Genomic DNA, 10424 nt, shown 5'->3' with positions numbered 1-10424 from the left:
ACCTGAAACGCCCCAGGACATTCTCCAGACCGCCAAGTGTACCCCTCTTCTCATCCGCCCTCCAGAGGACGCTGGATTTTAGGTCTTAAGCCTGGTGGTCTCGTCAGATACCCCTCCTGTTTGGTTCTTTCCCTTTCACTGTCCTACTGATAGGAGAGTGTTAGGAACCTGTTTGGTAAGTGGGGAAACTTGCCGAAGGTCATAGACCCTGGGGGAGCCAGGGCAAGAAGCCAAGACTCTCACGGACTACTACTAAGCTTCTTCCAAAGGATATAATAGCCTTTCTAATAGGAAAATCAATGTTTTTAATTATAAAGCCACTTTTACAAAATCTTAGGAAAACTACTTCCTCAGACCTGTGATCTAGGAAGAAAAATGTGACAATTTCCCCCTTACTAATCACGGAGGTCCCTGATAGGCGGCGGAGTTGTAACTTGAAGACGTCACAGCAGGTGGAAAGGCAGAGCTGTGAATTCTACCCTAATTTCCAGAATCCCCAGCGACAGAGTCCAACCCCAGGCAGCAGGCGTCATGTACTCCAGGGACTTTTAATGTGTGCAGTTGTTGAGCAAGAATACCTTGAACTTCCAAATGATGTGCTGGCATGCTGGTAGGGAATTCCTTTGTAGCTTGTGTTCCAAGTTGGAAATGAGTCCTCCAAATAAAAATTTAAATGCCTCTCTTGGTCATCACAGCATGTAGCAGAACGTGCAGCTGTCAAGAAGAACCAGATGCTTAGGTTGACAAAACAAATAATGGTAGCATCATATTATTATTTCATTAAATCAGAAGGCCAACATTTTGATAGGACATATTAGAGGGAAACAAGGAGTATGCATTGAACCACTGCGTTTCTTAAAAGTGTAAGAATTCAGTAATTAGGATCCTGAAGTAAGAAAAAATATTTTTAAAAAAAATAGATCATGTGGGCCAGGTGTAGTGGCTCATGCCTACAATCTCAGCATTTTGGGAGGCCAAGGCAGGAGGATCACTTCAGGCCAAGAGTTGGAGACCAGCCTGGGCAGGATAATGAGACCCGATCTCTACAAAAAAAAAAAAAATTTTTAATAATTTTTAAAAATTAGCTAGGCTTGGTGGTGCTTACCTGTAGTCCTAGCTATTTGGGAGGCTGAAGTGGGAGGATCCGTTGAGTCCAGGAGTTCAAAGCCACAGCAAGCTATGACTGAGCCACTGTACTCCAGCCTGGGCAACAGAGCAAAACCTTGACTCAGAAAACTTTAAAAAATAATAATAATAAAAGATAATTTAGAACACATACAAGAGGATTCCTAGGATCTGGAAGAGTAATTCAGTCTAGTCAAACTCTCTTCCTTTCTGTTCAATTTTATAAGCATTCTGACCAGGTCTTTAGTGATCAGGAACTAGACAACTGTTTAATGTAAGAGCATACACTTTGGATCCAGAAAGTCTTGGATTTGAACCTTTGCTCCACCTTGATTCCTTATTTTCTGTGGGTTTTTGGGCAAGTTACTTAACCTAGTTGGAGTGCCTCGGGCTTGGTTTTGGAGTCCAGAGTAGGTCTTTCTTTTCCAAGAATTGACAAGTGTTTACACTTGGTCAGAACTGGTATTCTTGTATCTTCAAGAGCAAGAGAAAGGTGAGTCTGGGTCTGGAGCCTCCTAAGAATTGTTCAGTGATAACATATGGACTCTCTTGGTAAGTCTTTGTAACTGCAGAGAACTGGAGAGCTGCTTGGTTCCAACCAATCGTGAAGGCTGAAATGTTTTTTTAGATTCTGAATTCCTCTGGGGCTTGGAGGGAAGAAAGTAGTAGGTGGTTAGGTGGGGAACCAAAATGGAAGATTCCAATCACATGCCAAGACTAAAGTGTAAACAGGAGTGACTGTTAACTTGGGATTGGCAGGAAGAGATATATGTTTATGTGTTCTCTGCCTTCCCACCTCCTTCCTCCTAGACTCATTTGTGTGTGGTCCTGGTACCTCTGGGCCCATTTTGCAGTGACATTATAGTAACTAACATTATGTCAAGCAATCTAGGTTTCTTACATTCACTTATGCCTCCACAACTGTTGACTTTTTCCTTCTCACATATCAATTATTCTGCCCTTTCCTGTTTGTTTCTGTTTGTTTGTTTTTATCCCTCAGGTGCTCAGGAACAGCCCATGGAAGAATCATATGAAGAGGTGGTGACTGAGGTCGTAAGCAGGAGTGGACATGTTTGGATTTCCAACAGCTACCCTGCTGGACTGTCATGGAAGATATGCCCAGAATGTAGCGTTCTTCAGTGAGTGAGTCAGTTGATGTCTGGATGTGCTCAGCTCACAGATATTCAGTGTCCCTGTCCTCAGCACTGGTCAGCAGTCTGAGGAAGCAGAGGAGACCTTGCTTTGGTAGAGCTCGCTGTTCCTAGGGTTACAAGAAAAGCCTGTGAGCTGGAGTTAGAAGTAATAGTAGAAACAGAGCAAGAGAACCATCGTGATATAGAGGTAGCATTGAAGTAGTCTCTGAGAATCAATGAGCAGCTTAAATCTCAGCATTGTCTCTGAATAAGGCAAGAGAACAAGGAGAAAATTACCCTGGGGTGACACCAAGAAAACTGTTAATGGTGATGAATGGACCCATATTTAAAGTGCACCAGGAGGCTCAGATGCAGGGCAGTATTAGGAAAAAATAAAGTCAATACCTGCATAGAGAATAACTTCCAAACCAAAATTGATTTCAGTTTTGCCATAGCTTAGTAGGCTGAAAATAGCAAGGATTTTAATGGGAAAAATTCCTTGGATCAGATTCTATAATTGCCATGGCTAGATCTGCAGTATCAGACAGGTTATTTAACTTCCTTAAGCTCCAGGTTCATCTGTAAAATGGGGCAGTAAGTTCTATCTTGTAGGGTTGCAGGGATTAGCAATGACAGATGTAAAGTACCCAGGATTGTGCCACATATTTTCTGAGGTCACAGTGCTTATTCCATTGTAAAAGCAGACTGGACAGAGGTGGATTTCTGAAGAAGCAAATGCAGCTTAAGTTTTAGGACCGCGTACTTGCATTGGTCTCTCCAAGACCCTGGACTTAATTTTATACATTTTCTTAAAAGGGTGCCTCTAAAATGGGGAAGTTTTAGGCCTTATACAGCCTGGATCCACACCTGTTTTGGAGTCAGACAAAAGTTGGGTATGGGACTCTATGTGATTCTATATAGTTTTCTAAATTTTCTGAACTGGTTTTCTGACCTATAAAATAGAGAAAACCATGTCTGTCTTACAAGGTTATTTGTTGACCTAAATTAAATTTAGAGGCAGTACAGTACTATGGAGAATGCCTATTTGAGTCAGCTCTAACTTACCTAGTTCTGTGACCTTTGACAGTCTCCCTTTGCTCCCATTATCTGTATCAATCTCATGGTATTGTTTTTAGGATTGCATTGTCTATGCACAGAATAAGGCCTGGCACATCATAAGCACTCAAAGAATTATGTTTCTTTTTCCCTATTCTAAATCAGCATATTGGTGCTTCTTACGTGACTTCCCTCTCATTTTATCAGATGTGATGACTGAAGCCCACCACAAGTATGACCACTCTGAGGCTACAGGATCCTCAAGCTGGGATATCCAAAATTCTTTCAGAAGAGAGAAGCTGGAACAAAAATCCCCAGATTCGAAGACCCTACAGGAAGATTCACCTGGAGTGAGACAAAGGGTCTATGAGTGCCAGGAGTGTGGAAAATCCTTCCGGCAAAAAGGTAGTCTAACGTTACATGAGAGAATCCACACTGGTCAAAAGCCTTTTGAGTGCACCCACTGTGGAAAAAGCTTCAGGGCCAAAGGCAATCTTGTTACACATCAGCGGATACACACGGGAGAGAAGCCTTATCAGTGCAAGGAGTGTGGGAAAAGCTTCAGTCAACGAGGTAGTCTCGCTGTCCACGAGAGACTCCACACTGGACAGAAACCCTATGAGTGTGCTATTTGTCAGAGAAGCTTCAGGAATCAGAGTAACCTTGCTGTTCACAGGAGAGTTCACAGTGGTGAGAAGCCCTATAGATGTGATCAGTGTGGAAAAGCCTTCAGTCAGAAAGGAAGCTTAATTGTTCACATCAGAGTCCACACGGGCCTGAAGCCCTATGCCTGTACCCAGTGCAGGAAGAGTTTCCACACTAGGGGGAATTGTATTCTGCATGGCAAAATCCACACAGGAGAGACACCCTATCTGTGTGGCCAGTGTGGAAAAAGCTTCACCCAGAGAGGGAGCCTGGCTGTGCACCAGCGAAGCTGCTCACAGAGGCTCACCCTTTGACCACTCTCTTGAACAGAAGTTCTCTTTACAAATTAAGAGTACAAAATTCTCTGAGATGAAGCAACCTATCCAGTTCTATGGAATGAATGGAGAATCTTTCAGAAAGACCATCATCGGGTAGGGCAAACTGACTTTTCTCCTTTCCCCCAAAAGAGTATGAGAAATAAATGTCTTCTTTATTATCATTATCATGTATGTTTTATAATTTCTGTCACTTTATTTTGACCTGATTTTTCAAGGTACCCCCATTAATCCGGTGCCACACTAGAGATTGCTCTGTGTCTACACAATACAGATTTTAAATTTGTAGTTGACACCATCAGGCTTTTTTAAATGTAAAAAATCAGCCCCTCATCAATCGCAAGTTCTTTTTCTTCCCTACATATTCAAATTAATCTTGTTTTGCCTTCAAAACCACTGGGCAAAATCCATGGGGCAAATCTAGTTAACCTTTATAATCTTCTTGTTGAACATTTCATTACCTGGATGATACCCCTAATAACCTATTGTAACTAATCACTCATGTCTGTAGCAAAGGGCCTACCCTTTTGTTACAAAAGAAAATTTCTTTCCAAGCCTGCAGAGCTTTAGTTTGTGCATTTAGACATACTTCAGTCCTCCACTCCTAACTAGGATAGAGATAATTCACCTATAACCAAAGAGCAAACAACTACTGTCTGTGCAATTTTTTAAAATTTTTAACCCATTTCTCCCCATCTATTAAAGGGACTCCTACATTCTCAGAGACCTTCACTCCCTCTTTGGTAACAGTAGTAATATCTTAGGATTGGGTTATCTAGAAAGGATGTAAGTGTTCTTATTACTGAACCCAGACTTGTAGTTTGTGGTCAATAATGAACTTGCACTTTGCAACAATACTATCCTCTTCCTCCTGCACACACACAAAGAAATTTGGAATTCTAACCCATCCTTTTTTCTGACCTCCAGGGGATGAGATTTGAAGAAGGCTGCAGAAGAAAAATTGGTTCTGAGGGGAAATTTTCATTTCCATTTTTTAAAATCTTAGCCATCTCTATAATTTTTCATGCTAAGCATTTATGTAAGTGAAATAAATGATGGATGATAGAGATTTTCGTTTTCTTGGTAAGACACCATTCCATCCTTTCTAGTGGATCCTATAAACCAGTGGTCCCCAAGCTTTTTGGTACCAGGGACCAGTTTCATAAAAGACAATTTTCCTACAGATGGAGGGGGAAGGTGGGATGGTTTTGGGATGATCCAAGCACATTACATTTATTGTGCACTTTATTATTATTACATTATAGTAGATAATGAAACAATTATAAGGTACTCACCATAAGGTAGAATCAGTGGGAGTCCTGAGCTTGTTTTCCTGCTACTAGACAGTCCCATCTGGGGGTGATGGGAGACAGCGACAGATCATAAGGCATTAGATTCTCATAAGGAGTGCACAACCTAGAATCCCTTGCATGCACAGTTCACAATGGGGTTCACACTTCTATGAGAATCTAATGCTGCCACTATCTGACAGGAGGCAGAGCTCAGGTGGTAATGTGAGTGGTGGGCAGTGACTGTAAATACAGATGAAACTTCACTTGCTCTCCCACCACTCACCTCCTGCTGTGTGCCCCAGTTCGTAACAGGCCACAGACTGGTACTGATCCATGGCCCCAGGGTTGGGAACTCCCTGCTATAAATTATTGCCTCCTTAATCCCAAAAAGCTTGTAATAGTAAATCCTTACCATGTAGAGAGGTAAATTTCAAAGGTCTTTGAGCATTGAAATAATTTAGAAACACTGGATTTTAATATGAAAGTATTATTCCAAAGATACCATGATAACATTTGAAGATATATACAAGAATGTTCATAGCATCTTCATTTATAAAAGCTACACACTAGAAATAAATGTCCAACAATGGGTGAGGGATAAACTGTAGTATATCCATACAGTGAAATACAACTCAGCAATAAAAAAGAACATACAAGTGATACATCAATATGGATGAATCTGAAAGTTTTATGTTGAGTTAAAGAAGTCAAATACACAAATAGTATAATTCCACTTACGTGCCTTCACAGAACAGGAAAAACTATGTGTGAGGATTGACCTGAAAGGCACACAAGGAAAGTTTACAGAGTGAAAACAATGTTCTGTACCTGACATCAGGCAGTAGATGCACGGGTCTAAACAATTACCAAAATTCATTGAACTCAATGCTTAAGATCTGTGCATTTTATTATATGTAAGATATATTCAGTAACCATGAAGCTGTATATTGCCTACAAGCTCTTTGACACTCATCCCATGAAGATATGTAGGCTATGTCACCACCGCTTGAATCTGGACAGCCTTGTGACTGCTTCAAACAATAGAACACAACAGAAGTGATACTACACCAAGTATAGTTCTGAAAAGCCCTTAAAAGATATGAAAAATTTCTGCCTGGTTCTCTTGAGAGACTTACTCTCAGGTGAAATCAGCCACCATGTAAAAAGTCCAGTTATCCTGAAATCACTATAATGGACAAGCTGCATATAAATGCTCCAGCCAACAGTTTCAGCTGAGCTCCCAACAGCCTGCCAGCCATGTGTGAGGGTCATTGTAGGTTTCTGGCCCAGTAGAATGCAGCCCCAGCTGACATCTGGCCAAAACTGCATGACAGACTCCAAAGTGAGACTGCCTCACCTAATTCCTGACAAACAAAATCATGAGAAAAATGAAACATTATGGTTGGATACCACTAAATTTTCAGGTAATTTGTTATGCAGCAATAACAGAATAACTTAAGTACTTTTTAAGGATAAGCCACTGTAAAATTTATATATAGGAAAAATTGGAGGCTAGGAGTGGTGGCTCATGCCTGCAATCCCAGCACTTTGGGAGGCCAAGGTAGGCGGATCACCTGATGTTGGGAGTTCAAGACCAGCCTGACCAACATGGAGAAACCCTGTCTCTATTAAAAATACAAAATTAGCTGGGCATGGTGGTGCATGCCTATAATCCCAGCTACTTGGGAGGCTGAGGCAGGAGAGTCACTCGAACCCGGGAGGCAGAGGTTGCAGTGAGCTGAGATTGCGCCACTGCACTCCAGCCTAGGCAACAAGAACAAAAACTCTGTCTCAAAAAAAAAAAAAGAAAAATCTGGGGAAACAACTTGATATTACCTCACTGGCTAAATCAAAACAGGAAATTATGATTTATGATTCACCAGAAAGCTTAAGGTTTAAAATAAACATTCTCTTTGACAAAATAAGAGGCATGGTATAGATAGTTAACTGATATCTAATCCAAGTTATAAAATGAAGAAGTAGATGCTGGACTCCAGCAGTACTGCATTATAAGAAATGTAAAAATATATGCCTATATGTATACTTATACTTTCAGAATCTCAAAAATATATGTGTATATATAGATAAATATAAAGAAAGAGCTATATAGATACATAAAATCTTAAAAGCATAGTTCTGCAAAAAGGAATGAGTAAATAATAAAGAGTAAAGAGGTCAGAAAATATATCATTGGCCACTGGTGATCAACTAAACCTTTAGCCCCTCTCCCCTCCCTGTGGTAGGGGGGTGCTGAAAGTTCCAGTCCCCTAATCCTGCTTTGGTCTTTATGGTGACCAGCCCCATCCTGAAGCTACCTTAGGACCCCTGGCCATAGTCATCTTATTAGCATAAAAAACGCACTCTTATCACTCACGAGATTCCAAGAGAGAAGCTGTTATGTCAGGAAATGGAGACAAAAACCAAATATATGGGCCAGGGTGCGGTGGCTTATGTCTGTAATCCCAGCACTTTGGGAGGCTGATGTGGGCGGATCACTTGAGGTCAGGAGTTCAAGGCCAGCCTAGCCAACATGGTGAAATCCCATCTGTACTAAAAAATACAAAAATTAGACAGAAGTGCTGGTGGACGCCTGTAATCCCAGCTACTTGGGACTCTGAGATAGGAGAACCACTTGAATCCGGGAGACGGAGGCTGCAGTGAGCCAAGATTGTGCCACTGCACTCCAGCCTAGGTGACAGAGTGAGACTCTGTCTCAAAAAGAATAAATACATAAAAATAAAATTAAAATATACATATATAATGTGATATCATAAGTCCCAAATACATAAAGCAAAAATTGAGAGAACAAAGGAAATATAGACACCACCAAAATCCCATAGTTAGAGATGTTGACACCCTTCTCTCAATAGCTGGTAAAGTTAGGGGGAAAAAAACAGTAAGGATATGGAAGTTTTGAATAGCACTATCAACCAACTTGATGCCATTGGTATTCATGGGTACTACACGCATCAAAAGCAGCATACACATTCCTCTGAAGTGCACATGAAACCTTCACCACAATAGACCATATGCTGGGCCACAAGTCTCAATAAATTTAAAACACTTGAATTATACAGAGTATATTCTTTAGCCACTACGTCGTTAAATTAGTAATCAATAATAATAAAATATCTAGAAAATCCCCACAATTGTTTGGAAATTAAACTGTACACTTCTAAATCACTTATAGTTCAAAGAATAAATCACAAAGAAAATTGAGGAAAATATTTTGAACTGAATGATAATATGTGTCAAAATATGAGGGCTGCAGTTAAAGCAGCTCTTTAGGGGAATTGTGTAGCTTTAAAATGCCTGGATTCGAAAAGAAAAAAACATAAAATCACTGATCTGTTACCTACTTGAGAAGCTAGAAAAAGAGTTAATCAAAACCAAAGAAAGAAGATATTGTTCATAATAGAGTAGATCAATGAAACTGAGTATCAGCAAAGCAGAAGTAAGCTCTTTGAAAGGGTTAATAAAACTGATAAACTCATAGCAAGGCTAATCAAAAAAAAAAAAAGAAACACAAACTACAAATATCAGGAATAAAAGAAAGGACATCACAACAAATTACAAAGATATTAAAGGAAAAATGAAAGCATACTATGAACAGTGTTATGTCGAAAAGTTCAACAACAAAAATGAAGTGTACAAAGTCTTTAAAAGACACAACTTGCCAAAATGACAGAAGAAGAAACAGAAAATCAACTGGGTGCAGTGGCTCACACCTGTAATCCTAGCACTTTGAGAGACCAAGACAGGAAGATTTCTTGAATTTCTTGATGCCAGGCATTTGAAATCACCCTGGGCAACATAGTGAGACCCCGTCTCCACCAAAACAAAAAAGAAAAGAAAAGAAATAGAAAATCCAAGTATCCCTATATCTAATAAAGAAATTCAAATACCTTCACACAAAGAAAACTCCAGGCCAAAATCGCTTTACTGATAAAACATAAAACATAAAAAAGTATTCCTACGCATTTTTTCAGAAAATAAAAGAGAATATGCCCTAAGTCATTGTATAAAATCAGTATTACTTTGACCCTAGAACCAAAGATGTCATAAGAAAAGAAAATTATACATCAGCATCCCTCATGAACATAGACACAAAAATACTTAATATTTTAGCAAATCTAATCAAACAATATATAAAATACATAATACACCTGATAAAGTGTAGTTTGTAAAATTAATGTGCCTTGCAAGTCTAAAATTTTTCCCCATCACAGCACCATATTATACGTCCAAGTAAAGACCCAAATCTGTTTCATCTACCTAGAATTTCGATAATTAAGAAAATATATATATGTAGGGGTGTGTGTGTGTTTGTGTCTGTACAACTGATTTTCATTATTCATAGATTCTATACTTAAAAATATACCTACTTGCTAAGTTTTATTTGTAACCCCCAAATCAATACTCACTGTGCTTTTGTGGTCAGTCACTCACAGACATGCAGAGGACAGTGAGAAATTTGAGTCATGCAACATGCACATTCCCAGCTAAAGTCAAACAATTATTCTGTCTTCTTGTTTCCTTTCTTATATTATAAACAAGTGGCCTTTTCACAATATATTGAGTGCTACGTTTCTCATAGGTTTGTGCTTTTTGTTGATGATTTTTCTGTTTAAAATGACTTCAGATTTAGTGCTGAAGTGCTCTCTGTTTTTCCTAAGCTGTGATGTACCTTGTGGAGGGAGAAAACACATGTGTTACATAAGCTTTGTTCAGGGATGAGTTATACTCCTCTTGGCAATGAGTTTAAAGTAAATGAATCAACAATATATATTAAATTAGGTTTCTTTAAACAGAAACATACATAAAACAAGGTTATATTT

General features: G+C 39.4%; 1 protein-coding gene and 1 long non-coding RNA gene across 4 annotated transcripts; one reads left to right on the top strand and one right to left on the bottom strand.

Annotated features, from left to right (window-relative positions):
• Window positions 1–201: 201 nt before the first annotated feature.
• LOC105538663 lies at window positions 202–2386 on the bottom strand. The gene is made up of 3 exons (XR_001005945.1): window positions 2027–2386; window positions 1106–1203; window positions 202–734 (listed from the first exon to the last, which is right to left on the bottom strand). It is a non-coding gene; the product is annotated as an uncharacterized LOC105538663 (long non-coding RNA).
• Window positions 2049–4464, top strand: ZNF32 (zinc finger protein 32). Of its 3 annotated transcripts, none has more exons than XM_011978572.1 (2): window positions 2049–2370; window positions 3522–4462. In XM_011978572.1, the coding sequence occupies exons 1-2, from the start codon at window positions 2289–2291 to the stop codon at window positions 4271–4273; spliced, it is 834 nt and encodes a 277-aa protein (XP_011833962.1). In that variant the 5' UTR covers window positions 2049–2288; the 3' UTR covers window positions 4274–4462. The 3 variants fall into 3 exon arrangements, with proteins under 3 accessions (XP_011833962.1, XP_011833963.1, XP_011833964.1); XM_011978573.1 differs by having other exon boundaries at window positions 2121–2264; window positions 3522–4464; XM_011978574.1 differs by having other exon boundaries at window positions 2125–2268.
• Window positions 4465–10424: the final 5960 nt, after the last annotated feature.

The sequence above is a fragment of the Mandrillus leucophaeus genome, unplaced genomic scaffold (genome assembly GCF_000951045.1).
Source record: "Mandrillus leucophaeus isolate KB7577 unplaced genomic scaffold, Mleu.le_1.0 Scaffold197, whole genome shotgun sequence".
Taxonomy (NCBI): Eukaryota; Metazoa; Chordata; class Mammalia; order Primates; family Cercopithecidae; genus Mandrillus; species Mandrillus leucophaeus.
The sequence above is the reverse complement of the archived record's forward strand: the minus strand, read 5'-3'. Positions and strand labels throughout refer to the sequence as shown.

Excerpts from the sequence above, each read along its gene's own strand:
- ZNF32 (XM_011978572.1), top strand. The coding sequence starts at position 2,289 with ATGTGCTCAGCTCACAGATATTCAGTGTCCCTGTCCTCAGCACTGGTC. Across the intron at positions 2,371-3,521 it reads GCAGAGGAGACCTTGCTTTG|ATGTGATGACTGAAGCCCAC; the intron begins GTAGAGCTCGCT and ends TCATTTTATCAG.